We start from the raw sequence: 21,446 nt of genomic DNA, 5'->3' as shown, positions 1-21,446 counted from the left end.
AGCCCCCTGGTGAAGGGCCCAAAATAGCCAAGATGAAATGAAGATACTACTGCTGTCACCTCAGAAACACCCTTCTTTATTTCTCCTTCAGGCCCAACACGATACCCTTCATTGCATTCATTGTCCTGAACAATCAACAGTCCTCCCAGATAAACAAGAAAAGAGCTCCATTTAAAAAGCACTGTCATAGTGCTTATAGTATTTACATATTACTTTGAAAGGCCATGTGACATGGTTTGAATGACTCCATCCACAAACAACCCTTTTTTTAATCCTCTGGGAAGACTTGTTCTCGGTTTTCATTAAATATACCAGCAGAAGCACATTCTGAAAATTAGGGCTGCATTAACATGTGGCATAAACTATATGGGGAAATGTGTCGACTCCCCATACATTTTGAAGGTTTATATGTTAATTTTTCAAATACATGCACTTATATCCCTGCTCCTCTCCCCAACCCCCAATCACACATATCTAACAGACACTATCTCATAACACAAGACAACTATGGTTTCCTTATGACATCTTATCCCATCTCCGTTCTGATGTACATAAAAGTACATAAAAGCATATTTCCACATTTATTTTCCTTTTACCTATACTAAAAATATTTTTTTTTAATTTTTTTTCAACGTTTATTTATTTTTGGGATAGAGAGAGACAGAGCATGAACGGGGGAGGGGCAGAGAGAGAGGGAGACACAGAATCGGAAACAGGCTCCAGGCTCCGAGCCATCAGCCCAGAGCCCGACGCGGGGCTCGAACTCACGGACCGCGAGATCGTGACCTGGCTGAAGTCGGACGCTTAACCGACTGCGCCACCCAGGCGCCCCATACTAAAAATAATTATGAGCTGTCATAACTTAAATGCTCCCCCAAATTTCTTCAACATATCACTGAATTTTTATTTGGTAGAGTTCAGGAGACTCACATTATAGTTTTAAATCTTCATCACTATTGTAACATACACTTCTTGTGGTGTACGCTGTGAGGCACTGCCCAGATCCCTCTGCTATGGCCTTGCTGGCACAGTAGTGGGCCATGTTGTCCAGACTACTCACCTGTCAGCCCCTTTGGAGACAGCCCCAGCTGCAGAGCAGCCTTGTTCAAGCTCCTCCCCCCACTGGCCCCCAGCTGCCCACAGACAATGAGTGATCAACAAGGGGGTGTACAGATCTGGCCATGTTGGTCCAACTGGGCTCATCTCTGAAGGCTGTTCTAGCTCTAGAGCTTGAGTGAGGGGACCCAAGGCTGTCACTGGGCCTGCACTCCACCTGGCTGCTCCCTCTATCCACTCCTGCTTCTTCCTCCCTCCCACACATGCTGAGCCTAAGGCCTCTCCTTAATAAACAACCTGCATGTTAAACTCCATCTCAGCCTGCTTCCCAGAGATCTCAGTCTGTGACACTTCTAAAATTCTGACATGTTTATTACAGATTGTCAAGTAATCTCATACCAGAGATTAAAAATCAGTTTCCATGGTAACCTGTTATACTCTTTTTTTTTTCTAGTTTATTATGGAAAAATTTCAAACATATACAAAAGTAAAAAGGATAAGATAATAAATCCCTGCATACCCAGCCCCAAAATTATAGAGCCAATCATGTTTCATCTATACTCCTTACCTACACACTCCAATTATTTTGAAGCAAAACATATTTCACCTGTAAGAACTTCAATATTCACTCTATCATTAAAAGAAAATAACTTAAGAAAAAAAAACATAACCATAATTCAAACACACTTAAAATTTAAAAAAATTTCCAATATCAAATATTTCCCCAACTGTCTCCAAAAAATTATTTGTAGTTTGTTCAAAACAGAGTTCAATTAAGGTCCCCCTGTTGCAATGAGTTGTATCTCTTAACTCTTTTTTAAGCTATAAGTTCCTCTTCATTGTACTTCTATCTTTACAATTTATTTGTTGAAGAAAGTAGCTCATTTGTCCTGTAAATGTACATAGTCTGGATGTGCTGATTTTTATCCCTTTATTGTTTATCATATTCCTCTGTGCCTTGTACTTCCTGAGAACTGGGAGTTATACCTAATGGCTTGAGCAGATTCAGGTTCAATTTTGGACAAGAACTCTTCTTAAGTGGCATTATATATATCTATCTGGAGGCCTGTAATATCTGGCAGTCTCTCTCTGGTGATATTAGTGGCCACTGGTGATTTGTTAGATCCAGAAGTTCATTAAAGATCACACATGGTAATAGTCTATCATTCCTTCTGTACCTATTAGCTGCAATATTGAAAAAAGACAAACTTCCCTACACCAATTACTTGGTTACTCTGAGGTGTAATTCTTATAGGAAAAGCAGAACAATTGCTCAATTCTTTCCCATGTCCCTGCACCACACTGTCTCTCTCTACCACATCAAAATGTGTTTTCCTTTGAGCCTCATCCACAAAGGCACACTGTGACATTCTCTCCCCCAAAACTGCAGGGAGAGGAAGACCTGGTTACCCCCCATTGGCCCCTCAGATACACATGACAATCCCCATTTAGTGAGCTGCCTTTCATGTGCTGACCTGTGGACTAGGAATCAGGGTTTCGAATATGAGTCCAAAACCCTTGTCCTTGGAGGCTCCTTAGCTAACGGCTCATGAGGGGACCTGCCAGCAAAAGACTAGTTACCCTATATACATGCATATGTGAAAATAAACACGGAGGCCTACTGTCTTCTGCCAGGATGGGGTTGTCAGCCAAGCCTCCATAGAAGCAGTGACAATTGCCTTTTGGTGATCTCTGCTCTGACTTGGTTGTCACTGAGTTATCTTCAGCACCAGCTGCCCAGACTGGTCTCAGCCATGCTGACAATCAGCAGAAGGCTGAGACGGCTGGGGCCTCTATCTTCTACAAGAGCTTGACTAAACACACATGACTTTAGATAAAGACCAGAAGAAAACTAGAAAAACTAGACAGTTTATAGTAAGATGGCAGGAGTATAGGTGAAGTCTTTAAAAATTCTTTTCCATATTGTTATAGCATTGTTTTTCATAATAAACAAAATCGGATCAGCTTAGTGCAGCAAAAACAAAAGCAAAGCATACAAATAAAAAACGCTGTGTGTGCTAACATTATATAAAGGTCTGGCTCCCTCTGCTTTACCTTCTATATTGAGAAAACATAGCAAGTCACTATACCTCCTATATTGAGAAAACAAGAGCAGTCATCTGGAGAGAGAATAAGTCTCGAGTCTCTCTGTCCTGACTCCTGCTTGTGGGATTAGCTGAGAGTTTCTCCCTTCACACTGGGGGACACTACCACCTCAAGTATCCTTCCTCTTCCAGTCTGAGCAGAAAGAGGCTACTTGGACAAGTGTATTAAAGGATGACTCACTGACAAATTAAAATAAGATTCCCCCACCCCCAGCTTCACACCCCTCCCAGCAACATATGTTCCTTGTTCTTTTTTCCAGTGGGAAAGATCTGTGATTAGTTACAGGAAGAACCTGGTGGGCTGAGTTCTAGGGTCTTCCCTTGGTCAGGTGAAGGTATTTTCTGAAGAGGAACCAGTGCCCTCAGTGATGAGCTCAACCTACCCCTGCTCTCCTGCTCTCATCTGCCCCAGGTCCTCTCCAGGTTCCCTTGTCATCCTGTGTCCCTTCTTTTCCATTTATTATCACCCTCTCTCCAGCCTCTGTGGCCTCTTGCCTGACTAGTGAGAGGCTGCCAAAGAGTCTCTGCCTCTTGGGGCCCACCTGCCAGGCCTTTCTATACATGGGGCTCATTTCTGAAAACACTTCTGCCAAAGACACCAACGGCATATTTCATGATACTAAGGAATGACTGTAACCTTTTAGGTAAATTATAGTATTAGGACTTTTAATTTTTTTTTTTTTTTAATTTTTAAGTTTATGTATTTGAGAGAGAAAGAAAACACAAGTAGGGGAAGGGCAGAGAGAAAGAATCCCAAGCAGGCTCTGTGCTATAGGCACAGAGTCCCACGTGGGACTCAAACTGATGAACCAGTCGAAGTTAGATGCTTAACCAACTGAGCCACTCAGGCTCCCGAGGACTTTTTTTTTTAAAAGGAGTACTTCTCAGGGTACCTGGGGGTTCAGTTGGTTGCATCTGACTCTTGATTTTGACTCAGGTCACAATCTCACAGTTTGTGGGATCAAGCCCTGCATCGAGCTCTGTGCTGACAGCACAGAGCCTGCTTGGGAGTCTCTCTCTCTATCTCTCTCTCTCTCTGTCCCTCCCTCGCTCACATGCGTGCACTCTCTCTCTCTCTCTCTCTCTCTCTCTCTCTCTCTCTCTCTCAGAATAAGTAAATAAACTTAAAAAAGTATAAAGGAGTACTTCACTTTCAGTGATACATAGTGAAATACTATAGATGAAGAGATATGATGCCTGAAGCTTAATAAAGAGTAAAAAGGAAGGTGAGAACATGTGGGATATAAATGAAATAAGACAGGCCATGAGTTGGGGTCCCTGGGTGGCTCAGTGGGTTAAAGCATCCAACTTCAGCTCAGGTCATGATCTCATGGGTTCATGAATTTGAGCCCCACATCAGGCTCTGTGTTGATAGCTTGGTGCCTGGAGCCTGCTTCAGATTCTGTGTCTCCCTCTCTCTGCCCCTCCCTCACTCAAGCTGTCTCTCTCTCTCTCTCTCTTAAAAATAAATAAAACAGGGGCGCCTGGGTGGCTCAGTCAGTTAAGCATCTGACTTCGGCTCAGGTCATGATCTTGCAGTCTGAGTTCGAGCCCCGCGTTGGGCTCTGTGCTGACAGCTCAGAGCCTGGAGCCTGCTTCAGATTATGTGTCTCCTCCTCTCTCTCTGCCTCTCCCCTGCTCATGCTCTGTTTCTCTGTCTCTCAATAACAAAATAAACGTTAAAAAATTAAAAAAATAATAATAAAAAAATAAATAAAACATTAAAAATTTATTTAAAAAAAAAAAGATTGGCCATGAGTTGATAATCATCGAAGCTGCAATGATAAGGAAACAGGGATTTATTATACTAGTCTACTTTACCTATTTGAAATTTTCCATTAAAATAAAAAACTTGCAAAGGATCCCTTTTGTGATAAGAACATGTAAGGACAGCATGGCATCCAACTTCCCACCTGTCTTTCTAATTGCACCTAGACTATGCCTTAAGCTCACTCCATGTTACTTTCGGAAAGCCTAATGTACACAGGTTCCTGCTTGGCCCAACATGGTCCCTCATGCCAGACAGATAAGGTCTAGTCTCCCCTAACATCTGTATAAGGAACTTCAACATCCCTTCCTCTGTCATTCTATGACTATCTATTGTGCACATACTATGTGCCAAGCACAACACACAGCCTCTGCCCTCAGAGCACAAGCAAGTCAGGGGGAATGTGAGTAAACCTGGGTAGAGTTCCACTAAGGGTTCTGATGGATATTGGTCTGGGGTGACAGGAAGCACAGAATCTGAGTTGGCTGGGAGGGTGAGGGGGCCAGGAAGGTTCCCAGAGTGGGGGCCACCTGCACACAGAGGTGTTTTCTCCTCTTGCCCAAGTTCCCCCTCGCCTCTCTGTATAGATGCTTTCTTCCCTTCAAGGCCAACTCAAATCCCACCTCCTGGGACACTGTCACTGCCCTCCCAGGCAAGATGTAGCCCCACCAATATCCTGGGAAATGGAGCACATACTGTTTATGAAGGGACCACACAAATGCTTAGAGAAGCTGGCCAGGTCACATGCCTGAGGGTGCAAGACAAGTCCAAGACTAGAGGGTGTGGCTGTTCTCTGGTAAAACAGAGGGCATGTGCTCATTCCAAAGTGCCAGCCTTCCCATGGCTGGCTGTGCATGTGGACCCAGTACTATAACTGAGGCTCTTCTATTTCTAGAAAGGCTAGATTTTATTATCTATAGTACAGTGTTGTGTCAAAGTATCTGCAATACACTGTTTTATGAATAATATAATCATGCATCATGTTGTATATACTATACAACTTCTTATATACAAATTCAAATAAAATCCAAATTTGTATATGAAATCTTCAAACTAAAAAAATGCAGCTCAGATATTTTAAAAATATTTTGTATCTTGAGGGCAGTGAAACTATTGGCTACATGTCATTACAAATTTGTCTAAACCCATAGAATGTATAACACCAAGAGTGATCTGTAATGTAAACTACAAATACTGGGTGATAATGTGACAATGCAGGTTTACCAATTACAATAAATGTCCCACTCTGGTAGGGGATGTTGACAATGGAGGAGATTGTGCAGGTATGGAGACAGGGGGTATACAAGAAATCTCTCTTCCTTCCACTCAAGTTTGCTTTGAACCTACAACTGCTCTAAATTACAAAATGTATTATAAAAAAAAAAAAACCCAAAGAAACCAAGAAACCCCACTTTATGGGCCAAACCAAATGTATCTGTAGTTCAAATTAAGTCCCAGATTGCAAGTTTATAATTTCTGGCATATTTCATGTTATTTGACACTTACTGGGTATTAACGCAGCTTTCTCATGTATGTGTGTTTTTCTTAATTTCAGGCTCCTTGCAGAAACAATATTTCACCTCCACTCACAAAACCTTTGGAGCCTGCTGGTGGGGACGAGTCACTCCCCGAGCAGGCACTTACTTCTGACTGGCCTCCATCTCCAACAGGGCGGACAGAGCTGATGTTCCCTTCTTGCCAACTGGGGGGCCGGTAGACTCAAGGGAGTGTGTGGCAATGGGCCCGGTCATCTGTAAGCCTTTCATGGCGGTCCCTTTCTAAAGCAGAGAAGAGGAGACAAGACCATCAGCCTCAGTGGGCTCCCTTAGCAGATGCCACTGACAGCCCAGAGCGTGCCTGCCGTATCTGTTGTGCTTGAGGCTCTGGGAATCCAATTAACAGAGGCAAGTGACATGGGTTCCTGCTATTCAGTAAATGCTTAGAACAGCTTTCACTTCAACTGAAGGTTCAAATGCCTGTCAACTCAAAACAAACTGCCTCCTTGAGGTGGGTTCCACAAATCACTTCACCCTTGTCGCACCACCAGGAAGTAAATAATGTTCTACCTAAATCACGGAAGAAGAAACTGAGTCCCAGAGAAGTTAAGTAACCTATCCCAAATCCCACTGAAGCTAGAATTCAAGCTCTAGTCATCTGGTTTCAAAACTAAAGTTCTTTCTACCATGCAAGGTCTTTCAGAAATGTTTCTAATTATAAGCAATGCTGTGTACAAAGTGTAGCCAGTGTGGGGGGAAGAACATGGAACTTGGGGTTAAAAACACAGCTAATGAAACATCACCACTCACAGTGGAAAGGAATGAATTACTGATACAAGCCACAAATTGTATGAACTTGGGTGAATCCCAGAGGCATTATCCTGAGTGAAAGAAGGCAGCTTCTCAAAAGGTTACACATTATATGATTCTGTGTATATGACTTTTGGAAAAGGCAACAGTACAGTGATGGAGAACAGGCCAGTGGCTGCCAGGGGTTATAGATGGAGGCAAAGTGTGACTATAAAGGGTGGCACGAGGGAGTTTTTTGGGAGTGATAGAACTACTCTGTATCCTGATTGTAGTTGTAGTGTTACATGAATCTATGCCTCTGTTAAAATTCACAGACCTGTACGTACACACACACACACACACACACACACACACACACACACACAGAATCCCAGATCTGCCCTGTACTGGCTGGGCATATCCCATAACCCCATGAGCCTCAGTATCCTCACTGGGTGGTGTGGGGCTGAACACACCCAAGGTGCTGGAAATTCCAAAAGTAATGAGAGTTAAACAAGTATCGCTGCCACTACCCTCGAGTGACTTTTACTCAGTAATCCAGAGGAAGCAGCTGGGCTTGACATAGGGTCTCACCTGGGGAATGCACGAAGGAGCTCTGTGTCCTCAGGTAGGCAAGGGTGGTCCCGTGCCACAGAACACTACCCACTGGCTGCCTGTACCCTATCCCTCCCTCCTTCACCCTGCACTAGAGGAGAACTCACTGTTTCAGAGTTAAGATAAATGCAACTGTAGAGTAAATAAACCGGTCAGAGAGAGGTCCCTGAGATAGGAGGAGACCAAGCACAGCCCCCACGGGGCCCACAGAGCCCTACCCGCATCATGCGATCTGAGCGATGCCGCCTGCGGATCCGGTTCAAACCCTCCACGAAGCGGATAAAACCATCCAGGAGCTGCCACTCTTCTTCATCCGCCCGGGGCCTGTCCCCATAGATGTCGCAGTGGGCTTCCCCCTCTGTGATGCGCTTGGTGGCAGTGACACAGGCTGGCAGCAGCAGGAAGCGGGTCCTCCAGAACTTCAGAGACTCAATTAAGCTGTGGAGGGCCAAAGGGAGAAAAAGGGGTGTGGTGAGCAAAAGCAGACAATAAAAGCATGCCTAATGAACACCCCATCTTGACCCTGTCCTCAGAGTCGGTATGTGACGAGCAAGCTCCCCTTGAATAAGTGTTTGTCTGATGCTACATCTCATGGCTTCATTTAAAACACAAGCTTTAGAGGTAGGCCACGAAACGTGCTTTTAGTTTATATCCCAGAGATGTCAGAATGCTTCGTGCTGCCAGACTCGGTGGGGTTGTGGCTTTTTATCATCACAATCATAAATCACACATAAAAATTAAAAATCAAAAATGAGACACCACAGGCAGTCAGGAAAAGGTTAAGAACATGATCTACGCTGACATTTCATCAAAGAGCACTTCATCACTGAAGTTTCTGTTGTGGTACTGTGGTAAAACATACATAGCAAAATGTGCCACGTTAACAATCCTGAAGTGTACACTTACTTCTATGCCATCAAGTACGTTCACACTGCTGTGCAACCATCACCACCACCCACCTTCTCACTGAGTTTTGTAACCCAGTACAGATGTGCTTTTTGTTCTTCCATGTTTTCTAAAACAAACATCATCTTGTAATCAGAAAAAAGGACAGACGTGTTAAAATTCAGGTACACCCAAGGCAGCCAGACGGAAAGCCAAGGCACACTCTCTGACCTGAAGTCCTCAGACCCAGCAGAACAGATATATTGATCTAAGTAATTCCACTTGTACTCCTCCAGCCGCTCATGGGAGAATTCCACCCAACAGGAGACGAACTCTGAGTCCGAGTGGGAGGGACAGAGGCTGTAGGTGTAGTGGATCTGGGCGGATTCATACGGGTACCTGAAAAACAAAGGGCATGCCCAGAAGTCCAAAAGAGAATTCCCTCTCCTCCAATTCTTCTGGACCTTTCCATCTCCATATACTTAGCACCATCCTTGGCATTTCAACCCTCAAGTGCAGTAACCAACTCATCCCAAGGGACTGGAAACGGAAATTTCTTAGTTCTTAAACTTTGTCATTCTTTTATCCTCCCATTCTTTATTTTTAATTGGCTTTCTAGGAATCAGGCTAAACATCATAGGCTGAATCATAATCCCTTTTAGAGGAAGGTGAGCTATAACCATAAAATAATCCTAGAGAACAAAACAGTAATTCCAAGAAAAGGAAAACCAACCACTCAACCTATCTTGAATTATGTCATGCACATAAGTCATTATGTGCACAGCATGCATTACAAACACAAGTTAGTAATGTGGACACAATTCAGAACAGTAGGTGAAAACCTTAAATTTCCAAGGACTCACTTGGGAAGGTAACGTGTCACTGTGATCATCTTATCCTTCAGCGTCACTTTGTGGAACGTTCTGCCCATACTCAGCCAGTACTGGTCCTCCTCCTCAGGGCGGTTTCGGGACACAAGGCCTAACAGAGGGGGGGTTAAAATCATTTCCTCCATCTAGTCGAGGATCATTCCTTTAACAGGCAATTGTTTCTCTTCCATATACAGTCAGAAAAAGGAGAAACAAAAGAGGCAACTCTTTTGAGGGCCAGTTTCATGGAAAAGACTTATTTTTGGTAAAAAAAAAAAAAAAAAAAAAAAAAGTCCTGAAGTTGGCAGAAATTTTCTGTTACTAAACCAGCCAGTCGCAGATTAGAGCCCGGGGTGCTGACAGCATCCAGAAGACACACTCAAAGCTGAACAGCCTGATTCCTCAGCCTTGGAGAAGGAAAGCTCTGGATTAGATGTTAATGGGCTAAGACTCAACTCTGGGACTGAAATGAAACTCCACTCCACTCAAGCACAAGCTGCCACTCTGGCAGTTAAGGTCCTCGCCCCCAGTGTGGCAGCCAACCTACCTTTAGTTTCCGTGACTCCCACACTATAACCGTGCTTTGGTCTTTTTTTTTAAGTTTATTTATTTATTTAGAAAGAAAGAGATAGGGGCGCCTGGGTGGCGCAGTCGGTTGAGCGTCCGACTTCAGCCAGGTCACGATCTCGCGGTCCGTGAGTTCGAGCCCCGCGTCAGGCTCTGGGCTGATGGCTCAGAGCCTGGAGCCTGTTTCGGATTCTGTGTCTCCCTCTCTCTCTGCCCCTCCCCCATTCATGCTCTGTCTCTCTCTGTCCCAAAAATAAATAAACGTTGGAAAAAAAAAAAATTTAAAAAAAAAAAAAAAAAAAAAAAAAAAAAAAAAAAGAGATAGGGAGCACGCACAAGCCAGGGAGGGGCAGAGAGAGAGGGAGAGAATCCCAAGCAGGCTCCATGCTGTCAGCACAGAGCCCCAAGTGGGGCTCCATCTCACAAACCATGAGATCATGACCTGAGCTGAAAGCAAGAGCCAGAGGCTTAACCAACTGAACCACCCAGGCACCCAAAACCATGCTTCAGTTGTAATTTTCTTCTCTAAACATTTGCTCCTGTTGCTTTTTCAGCCTTCTCTTTCTGGGCCATCAAGATCCCACAGATCACTTAAGGTCACCATCAAAATTGCCACTACTCCAGTAAGCTAGCAGATCCCATCAGCAGTTTGAATTTTACCCTGGATGTGGCTCCACATGTGCGTGTCTCACACCCTTTCAAAGTGGAGGTTCCATGAGGCCGGGGCCCAAATCTTGTTTGTCTTTAAATTTTCTGTAGCACCTGACAAAATGCCATGCCCACAGCAGGTATCAAAAACATACTAGGTGAACTGAATTGTGCATAGAAAGAGGGAAATTCTGAGGAATCAAGAAAACTGTAAGCTTTTAAGAGAGTAAAAATAGTGCCTCGATGGACAACTGAGCAAAGACAAGATTCTTGTGATCTAGAAATGAAACCGGGTGCCCTCATGCAGTTCTGAGAGACAGTCACACAGGGCAGGCAGCATGGGAGTTGTCAGGATGAGAGGATGGCAGAGGTTGAAAGGACCTTCACTAGGAATGCAAAATTTCCCAGGTGATAGTGAGGGGCGGCAGTCAGGCTGCATGTAAGAGGACAGGCTTTGACTCAGAGGACCCTAGGTTAAACCCCATCACTTCCATTTGTCAGCAGTGTGCCCTTGGGTACCAAACCTCTCTGAGTCTCACTTTCTGCAACTAGAGTGTGTCTGAGGGCCCCTATCACTGCATTCCTTCTTTCTTGCAACAACCCCCTGCTGGCTGTAAGGAAGACAAAGTCATGGGATAATGTTCATGAGCACCTAGCACAATACTGAGACCCCACTCTAAATTAGTTCCTGTTTTGGGGCATCTGGGTGGCTCAGTCGGTTAAGTGTCCAACTTTAGCTCAGGTCATGATCTCGCAGTTCATGTGCTGGAGCCCCACGTTGGGCTGTCTGCTGTCAGCACAGAGCCCGCTTCAGATTCTCTGCACCACCACCCCATCCCGCCCCCACTTGTTCTCTAAATAAATTAATTAAATAAATAAATAAACTAAAAAAAGGAAAGAAAAAAATTAATTGGTTCCTGTTTTCATCCTGCACAGCACTCTTGACAATCTGTGATCAAATAAATACTTGTGGTTTATTTAGTCTAATGCTTGTTTTGCCCAGTAGACAATAAACTTTGAGGACAGGGCTGAGGCTATTCTGTTCACTACTGGAACAGGGTCCCCCTCATAACTGGTAGTCAACAAATCTTCAATCAGAAGCAATCTCACTTATGATAGTCACTTTTCCAATAACTAATAAACAACAATGATACCATTTCTGTTACTACAGAAATAAAAGGATTAAATTTATCACAGGAAAAAACAGCCAGAAAGAGTATGGTCAGGTGAGTAGACTGGCCAACTAGCCATGACATGAGACTCATGAATCGACCAGAGCAGAAGTGGATGCCAGAGGAATTATGAACCTCTAAGGGCTATTCTAGAGAAAAGCAGGTAGGAAGGCTAGATGGGGCCACTGACACTAAATAAAGATTAATTCATTCCACTATTCCTGGGATAAAGAACAAAATCCTTCACATGGCCCTGTGAGGCCTGGGTCTCCTGACATGTCTGGCCACATCTCCAGCTTACTCCCTGTGCTCCATCCCACCAGTCTTCTTTTTGTTGCCCAGAAAGTGTCACAGTGCCTCCTGTCACAGAGCCTTTGCACATACTAATCCCTCTGCCTGGCATGTTCTTCCCATATACTTCTACCCACTCCCAATCTGGTTCTCTTCCTAGTAACTCTTGCACATAGTTTAGGTCTCACCTCAACATCACCTCCTCACGGAAGCCATCCCTGACCCTCCAGACCAGATCAAAACCAATATTAAATATCCTTATAGCCCTTTGATTTTTCCTTCACAGTCTTTATCACAACAAGGAATTATATTATTTCATAGTATGATTAATGTTATTTTTCCCCACTGGGCTATAAATGCCCCACAGAGCAAGGGCTTCAAAAATACTGTTGAGTGAATGAATGAATGAATGAATGAATATATTTATCAACCCATATTGTTGTATGCCAGGCACGGTGGTCTCCAATGTAAAGGATAAAAACGTGAGGTTGACATAGTCCTGGAACTCAAGAAGATTACTATTCAGTACAGTCTAGAAAATAAAAAGAAGACAACAAGTGATAAATAACATAATGGGCTCCCAAGAAAATCCAGAGGGAGCCCAAAGCTTCATCATAAACAACAAGGCCTGGACTGGATAGACCACCAAGCTTTCTATCACAGATCCATACTTCTTTGATTTTCTGGCCAGAGGCACTCTAATGGAATCAAAGATGATCTGAGGTTTTGAGCTGGGAGGTTAGGAAAGTGGGGAATCTCATTAGCTGCAAGGAGGAAGCAGGAGCCTAACAGGTACTTACTGATTGTTCTGGGAAATGATCCCTGCTTTCTGGTTCTAGGCACCCATACTTAATTCTCTCTACCTGACTTATTTCAGAAGAGCTCTCCGGAGCCTGGCTGTAACTCAATTGGCATCACTGAGTCTCTGTCACTTAGTGTCTGCCACTCACAGACGATCCATTCTTGCTTCAATGTGCTAAGCTTCAGCAACAAGTAAGAGAAGATGAATCCAGAATGGGGGGGTGGGGTGGGAAGTATAAACTTCAGGTTTACAAAACATCTGAGAACCTGCTGTGTGCCAGGTACTGTGCTAGAAATAAATATTGGGTCTAAAGGGACGCCTGGGTGGCTCAGTCGGTTGCATGTCCAACTTCGGCTCAGGTCACAATCTCACAGTTTGTGAGTTCGAGCCCCGTGTCGGGCTCTGTGCTGACAGCTCAGAGCCTGGAGCCTGCTTCGGATTCTGTGTCTCCCTCTCTCTCTGCCCCTAACCCACTCGCATTGTCTCTGTCTCTCCCAAAAATAAAAATAAACGTTAAAAAAAGTATATTGGGTCTAAAATATGCACTATGTACTTTGACAGTTCAGTCCTGGCTCAGCTGCCTGCTACTCCAGGGTATTGCCAAAGCCAGGCTATAACATTCCTGAACTGAGTCATATCCTCTTCCTTAAAAGGAGAGTGGTAGATTAAAGAAAATTTTAAGATTAATCTGGGCCTAGTGGAGACTATATTCCTCATGTAAAGTAAAATTTTGTGAATTTTGTGTTGAAAAATAATTACTCCTAAATTTGTCTATTCCCTACATCTTGAGAACGTACTCATACAAATTAAGTTGAAAAGAAAAAATACAAGTCCCCAGAGAAAAACTTACCTCGGCTATAGAGTGGGCTGCTGCTCAGCGGGGGTGGGACAGCAGGGTTGGGTTTCTGTGCCTTGGGCTGCACTATGATTTGGTAGCCCTGCATGAGACGCTGGCAGATGAACTCTTCAAACACCTGCTGGGCCGTCATCTGCACACCTTCCTCATCCCTCCTGAGAAAACAGACGGTTGTTCACATGGGTGTGCTTGGCCCAGGTCAGAGTGACACTCAGAGTCTGTACTCCCATCCTCTGTTTTTGCTTTGACCCCACAAGCCAGCCCTGATAACCATTGTATGGTGGTTCATAAAACTATCAATCTATAAACCAGTTTTGGGAGAAATGATCAGTTGAAAAGAGGCAGAAGAAGAAGGCAAATAAAAGCTAATAGCCAATCTTAGAAAAGAGATCAGGGATGCCTGGGTGCCTCAGTCAGTAGAGCATTCAACTTTTGATTTTGGTTCTGGTCATGATCTCAGGCACCTGGATGGTTTAGTCAATTAAGCCTCTGACTCTTGATTTTGGCTCAGGTCATGATCTCATGGTTTGTGAGATGGAGCCCCACTTGGGGCTCTGTGCTGACAGCATGGAGCCTGCTTGGGATTCTCTCTCTCTCTCGCCCTCTCTCTCTGCCCCTCCCCTGCTTGTGCACATACTCTCTCTCAAAATAAATAAACATTTTTTTTAATTAAAAAAAATTTATCTTTCTCTCCCTCTGCCCCTCTCTCCAGCTAGTGCACTCTCTAAAACTCAAAAAAAAAAAAGTTTTTAATTAAAAAAAATTTTTAAAAAGAGATTTAGTGTGTCCAGAACAAATGCAATAGAAAAATATGAGAAAGGATCAATGAGGACAAATGGCTAAAGGAGGCATGTCAATGGAACTCTAAAAAAAAATTGACAATTCTTGCTTCAATAAAATTCTCTAAACAGAAAAGGAAGACACAGGCTTGAAAATGCAGTGTTTTGATGCATACCCCAAACCCTCCTCTGACACCGACCTGTCGATGTCTGCTTCTGGGAGGAGATCGTAACAGCCCTCCGTGTAGTCGTTCTGCAGGCCCTGGCGGTCAGGGAAGTAGTCGGTGGTGAGGGGGAGACACGCCGGAGTAGTGAGAGACTTCCAGTCCACTCCAACTGTGCAACAGAAGCCTGGCACTACAGGGGGAGCAGACAGTGTCAGAACTGCCTCGTGTAACAGGGGAGAAAGGTACGTGTGGTCACCAGGGCAGGTGTGGGACATGGGTGGGGTGGGGGAGAGGAGTGAAAGGTGACAAAATTGCCAGGAAAGGGATGGAAAAGAAGAAAAGGGGTGGGGGAGGGAGGAAGAGAGAAACAGAGTTTGTTAGATAATGCAGTGCAAGTGCTTATCCAATCCCATCATGCAAATGGGATTCACAGCCGATATTTTTCATTTTTTGCCGATCTTCAGCTAACAGCCACAATGCCAGTGAGGTTACTGCAGGGTAGCACAGGCAGTGTTATGCATCGAAGCAAATCAACATTCCAAGAGCAGAAAACAGGCTCAAGCCAGAGCCTCTCTGGAGGACTGCAGAGTGGCCGGTGGGGAAAGAAGAGCTCAGCCAGGTTTTGGAGCAATCAGCACATGGTAGCAGAATTCAGGAATACTTTCAGAATTGCAAAAATAGGTCACAGATCCAAAAGGGTAGGAGGAGAAATCAAAGAAGGGTGTCTGGGAAAGTTACAAGGCCATAACTTCAAGAGACAGACTTTAACAATCTAGAAATGAAAGCTGCAATCAGCAGAGTGGGCCCAATCACATGGATCTGTCCTGAATCGCCTGCTCTTTGGTTAAAGCAGGGTTTCTCCACCTTGGCACTACTGACATTTTGGACTGGAAAATTCTTTGTCTTGGGGGGCTGTCCTTTGTATTTTAGGATTTGAACAGCATCCCTGGACTCTACTTACTAGATGCCAGTGGCATCTCCTGGTTGTAAAAACCAAAAACGTCTGCAGATGTTGCCACATGTCCCCCCAGGGAGCAAAATCATCCGCAGTTGAGAATCACTGACTTAAGGTAATAGGGAAGTTATCTCTTTAAGTAATTTAAGCAAATATTATTTTTCAAATCTTTATACAAGGGAGCAATCTGAAGCAAAAACACTCCATGACTTTGCCTCTGAGTATCAAGCAAGGGACACCTTAAACACCTTATCTTTGGGGTGCCAGGATGGCTCAGTTGGTTACGCATCCGACTCTGGATTTCGGCTCAAGTCATGATCTCACGGTTGTGAGACTGAGCCCCACGTTGGGCTCCGCGCTGAGTGTGTAACCTGCTTGGGATTCTCTGTCTCCATCTCTCTCTGACCCTCCGCAGCTCACACTCGCATGAACATGTGCGCGCTCCCTCTCTAACAGTAAGTAAATAAATAAATAAATAGCACCTTATCTTTTGCACAGTGCTAATGCAGCTTACATTGTGATTCACCTCTGTCTCATTCACCCTATCTCATCAGCTGACACATGGCCTCCTCAGAGCAGGTACTGCGACATCACTGACCCCTTTAAACACCTGGCCAAGCCGAACCTCCCAGAAGTTACTCAATCAGAAGCCTCTCTGCTTAGGGATCTTTCCACCACATAGTGACACACACACGCTACCCAATACGACAGAGTCCCACTGAACCTAGAGTTAAAGGACAAGAAGAGGACCCGACGCATGTGATAAGTCATAGTGGGAAACACGCCCCATGGAGCACCACTGCCTTAGGAAATTGCAACAAAACTAACTCCCTGATCTACACAGGTCTAGGGTATTTTATTTGTTTGTTTGTTTGAATTCTATTTTAGTGTGGTAAGCACACCTAACATGAGAGCTACTCTTGGCAAAATTTTAAGAGTACAACAGGAATGCTAACTTGGGCACAGCGTTGTGCAGCAGATCTCTAGAATTTATTCATCATGCATAACTGGAATGTTATATCCACTGATTAGCAACTCCTCACTTCCACCTCCCCTCAAGCCCCTGGCAACCACCATTCTACTCTCTGATTCTGTGAGTTTGACTATACACAGGCCTTGATAACTCATTAACACTTCAAGAATTAAAAAATCACAATCCAAAAGAACCTAACTGATCACCCCAATTTCCCAATATGGCAGATGAAGGAGTAAGCTTGTTCTTAGTTCCCAGTTAGAACCAGGAGCAGAAGGAAGACACCCAATCAAAACTACAGTAGGAAGCCAGAAGCAGAAGACAGTTGAATATGCTGTCTTAGATCGTTCTGGCTCTCATTAGCTTCCTGACCCTCTGGATCATAAACATCCCTCAGAAATGTTTTCTGCTGGGCACACACCAAGATACAAACATTCAAATGTCTGGTCCAAAATCCCATGGTGAGAAAAGTTCCTGATTCTTAGTTTAATGATGTTTTTTCCTTGGGCAAACAGTGTGGCCTCTTTTCTAACTCCAATATCTTTACGCCCTATAGAGAAGGACTCTGAAGAGGGCCCACAACAGAACCGTTGAATTAACAACGATAAACATGGATTCCAAAATCCAGTGCCAGGGTTGTACAGAAAAAATAGGCTCATCTATTCATTGTTGGCAGCATTCTGGAAAATAATCATCCTGCCAACCATACTTTGGGGGAAATATATTCCAGGATGTGAACTGAAAGAAAAGATATACCCACTGCACCATGTACTATACCTGTATTCAATAGTATTGCTAAAAAACTAGAAACCACCCAAAATGACCCCCAATAATAAATGATTTTTCAAACTGGGATGTAATGTGTTTGATACATGTGCTAAGTCACTAAAAATGACTAGCGGGGGGACACGTGGTTGCTCAGTGGGTTAAGCATCCAACTCTTGGTTTCAGCTCAGGTCATGATCTCGAGGTTCCTGGGTTTGACCCCCCACATTGGGCTCTGTGCTGGCAGTGTGGAGCCTGCTTGGGATTCTCTCTCCCTCTCTTTCTGCCCTTCCCCGACGTGTGCACACATGTGCGCATTCATGCTCACTCTCTCTCAAAATAAAACATTAAAAAAAATGACTAAGGGCTCTTGGGTGACTCAGTTGGTTAAGCATCCAACTCTTGATTTCAGTTCGGGTCATGATCTCATAGTTGTGAGATCGAGCCCCGCATCAGGCTCCACACTGGATGTGGAGCCTGCTTAAGATTCTCTTTCTCCCTCTCTCTCCCCTTCCAATGCATGAGTGCGTTCTCTCTCTCTCTCTCTCAAAAAAAAAAAAAAAAAAAAAAAAGAGGGGTGCCTAGGTGGCTCAGTCAGTTAAGTATCCAACTTGGGCTCAGACCTTGATCTTGTGTTTCATGAGTTCAAGCCCTTGCATCGGGCTCTGTGCTGACAGCTCAGAGCCTGGAGCCTGCTTCAGATTCTGTGTCTCCTCTCTCTCTGCCCCTCCCCCACTCATGCTTGGTCTGTGTCTCTCAAAAATAAACATTAAAAATTTTTTTAAATAATAGAAAAAGAAAAAAAATGACTAATATGAGGAGTCAGAAGAAGTAGTAAAAGGATTATTTAGTTAATTATAAGTGGGAAGAAAGATTCAGTGATGTATATCTACTGGTCACAGCTAAGTAAAATAAAGTCTACCAGGTGGTAGGATTTTTTTTTTTTTTTGTATTCTGCTATTATAGATATTTAGATGTGCTCTTCCTGCATATTTCAACAGATAAAGATGATTTTTTAAAAAATGCAACCCAGTCAAACAATTTCAACTACAAGTATGTAAACAGTTCTAGTCCCTCTTATTCCTTTGTTCCCCAGAGCCATCACAAGGCCTTTAAGGGCTAAGGCCAGTTCTGAATTGGCTAAGGACCTCATGGGAATTCCATTACCCTTCCCACATGCTGCCGAATCACATTCCAGAAGAGGTTATTTGGCCACTCCCCTCTTCACTTTCCACTGGAGAGGCTGGAAATTTTTCCTTTACCACATTGCCTTCTGGTACCCAGAGATGTGTGGACTTCCCACAGAGCTCCCCCTTGCTTCCTCATGCTCTGACCACCCCCGCCCTGACCCCACCCCAGTCAGCTGCTCCCTCTTACTTGGATCTGGAGAGGTAGAAACACTGTCCTCTAGAGAATCCTTGTTTTGGGTCCTAGGATTCATACCTATGGAAAGATGAAAACAGCTTAATGAGGCTCATTCTATAAAATAAAGAAATAAATGAAAGTACTGGCCAGTTATGGTTGAAAAAGCCCAAAATCATAGCTAAAAATAAAAATGTGAACCAAGTAAAAATTCTGTGAATATTTCAAACAGCACAAAAGAATCAATCAAAGAAAAATGAGCAATCTAAAACTTGGGAATGATCCAGAACATTACTCTGAGGTTATCAATACCATTCTTTACCCAATGAGACCATTAGCATTGGCTTACATGCACACGCGCACACACACACACACTAGCAAAAAGCAATCCACCATTTATTTTAAGAAAATGGCTATATTTCAAAGTCACTTCAACTAATTGGATAAATCTTTAGCAAAAACAAAATGACCTATTTAAAGTTTATTTCACTTATCAGTCATCATTATCTGGAATTTCCTTCTCCAAATCATAGCTTTCTGGAATATGACCTAAGACATATTAAAACTCACCACTTTAAGAGAAAAACAATGATTTTCCCTATAAGTGTCTGAAAGAAAAAACAGAAAGATCTTTGAAATGCAACTTATTGCCTGAAAAGTAACAGAACTAATTTTAAAGTACATATCAATATTTATTTTTTTATGTTTATTTATTTTTGAGAGAGAGAGAGAGAGCGAGAGACAGACAGTGTGAGCAGGGGAGGGACAGAGCAAGAGGGGAATAAAGAATCCGAAGCAGGCTCCAGGCTCTGAGCTGTCAGCACAGAGCTTGACACAGGGCTCAAACTCACGAGCCTCGAGATCATGACCTGAGCCAAAGTGGGACGCTTAACCGACCGAGCCACCCACGTGCCCCAAAGTACGTATCAATGTTTAAAGGTCCCTTTCTAGACACATATACTTACTAGAAAATTATGGTACTATGAAAAAGATTGGGAAAATCCTCACCAAACTGTCAACAGTGGCTACCTCCAAGGAGAAAGCTGGGGGAGGTGACAGGAGGTAAACCAGAACTTACAGTTTTTATTCTAGATACTTTTGTGTCATCTGAATCTTTCATAACAAGAATAAATACGTATAAGTCCCTCATGGAGTCTTTGAAAGGACAAGCCACAACATGAGAGAAAACATCTGCAAATCACCTATCTAGCAAAGGACTTGTAGCCAGATTACATAAACAGCCCTCAAAACTCAAGAACAAGAGCACAACTTAATGAGAAATGGGGCAAAAGATTTGAACATTTCACTGAACACATACAGAAACCAAATAAGCACATGAAAAGATGCTCAACTTCCTCAGCCATTAGGGAAATGGCAAGTTAAAAGTACAGATACCTCTACAGACCTCTTGGAATGGCTAAAATGACAAGTCATGCCAAGTGTGAACAAGATGTGGAACAATGGAAACCCTTATTCATTGATGGTAGGAATGCAGAAGGTGCACGGCTTTGGAAAACAGTTTAAAAAAAATAGTAACTTTTTTTTTTAACGGTTTATTATTTTTGAGAGACAGAGAGCATGAGCAGGGGAGGGGAAGAGAGGGAGACACAGAATCTGAAGCAGGTTCCAGGCTCTGAGCTGTCAGCACGGCAGCTTCTTTATAAGTTAAACAGGGGCGCCTGGGTGGCTCAGTCGGCTAAGCGGCCAACTTCGGCTCAGGTCATGATCTCGCCATCAGTGAGTTCAAGCCCCACATCGGGCTCTGTGCTGACAGCTCGGAGCCTGGAGCCTGTTTCAGATTCTGTGTCTCCCTCTCTCTGACTCTCCCCCATTCATGCTCTGTCTCAAAAATAAATAAACGTTAAAAAAAAAAGTTAAAAAAAAAATTAAACAGATAGGAATGCCTGGTTGGCTCAGTCAGAAGAGCATGTGATTCTTGATCAGGTTAAGGTTGGTTAAGCAGCCAACTTCAGCTCGGGTCATGATCTCATGGTTCCTGAGGTCAAGTCCTGCGTTGGGCTCTGTGCTGACAGCTCAGAGCCTGAAGCCTGCTTTGGATTCTGTGTCTCCTCTCTCTCTGTCCCTCCCCTGCTCACACACTCTCTCTCTCAAAATAAATAACCATTAAAAAAATTTTTTTAATAAATACGTAAAAATAAAAGTTAAACAGATATTTTACCGTTTGACCCAGCAATTCCATGCCTACGAACTTACTCAAGAGAAATAAAAAAAACTGTTATGTAAATGTTTATGGTAGCTTTATTCATAGTTCCCCAAACCTGGAAACTGTCCAAATATTTTGCAAATGAAGGGATAAACAAACTAATATATTCATATGATGGAATGCAACTCAACAATAAAAAGTAATGAACATTCAACAACTTGGATGAATCTCAAATGAATTATATGCTGAATAAAAGAAGCCAGACTCAAAAAGCTACATACTGTATGATTCCATGTGCGTGACATGCTGGGACAAGACAAAACTAAAGGGAGAGAGAACAGTTCATTGGTTGCCAGGGGACA

At 43.5% G+C, this 21,446-nt stretch overlaps 1 protein-coding gene and 1 long non-coding RNA gene across 5 annotated transcripts in view; one reads left to right on the top strand and one right to left on the bottom strand.

Annotated features, from left to right (window-relative positions):
* DEPDC5 (DEP domain containing 5, GATOR1 subcomplex subunit) overlaps positions 1-21,446 on the bottom strand; it is a 128,784-nt gene that overhangs the window by 38,920 nt on the left and 68,418 nt on the right. Inside the window, exons 25-31 of one of the 4 annotated variants that reach the window (XM_030335706.1) lie at positions 18,936-19,001; positions 14,899-15,055; positions 13,914-14,074; positions 9,578-9,695; positions 8,946-9,113; positions 8,048-8,267; positions 6,574-6,707 (exon numbers count right to left, since the gene is read on the bottom strand). In XM_030335706.1, the coding sequence (XP_030191566.1) occupies positions 6,574-6,707; positions 8,048-8,267; positions 8,946-9,113; positions 9,578-9,695; positions 13,914-14,074; positions 14,899-15,055; positions 18,936-19,001 (1,024 nt within the window). Of the gene's footprint in view, positions 1-6,573; positions 6,708-8,047; positions 9,114-9,577; positions 9,696-13,913; positions 14,075-14,898; positions 15,083-18,935; positions 19,002-21,446 lie in introns of those variants that run through there. The other 3 variants (XM_030335705.1, XR_003973109.1, XR_003973110.1) reach the window with 3 other exon arrangements.
* LOC115527935 lies at positions 60-20,848 on the top strand. Its single transcript, XR_003973111.1, has 3 exons — positions 60-139; positions 2,944-2,945; positions 20,838-20,848. It is a non-coding gene; the product is annotated as an uncharacterized LOC115527935 (long non-coding RNA).

The sequence above is a fragment of the Lynx canadensis genome, chromosome D3 (genome assembly GCF_007474595.2).
Source record: "Lynx canadensis isolate LIC74 chromosome D3, mLynCan4.pri.v2, whole genome shotgun sequence".
Lineage (NCBI taxonomy): Eukaryota > Metazoa > Chordata > Mammalia > Carnivora > Felidae > Lynx > Lynx canadensis.
This window is presented reverse-complemented; position numbering and strand designations above follow the sequence as displayed.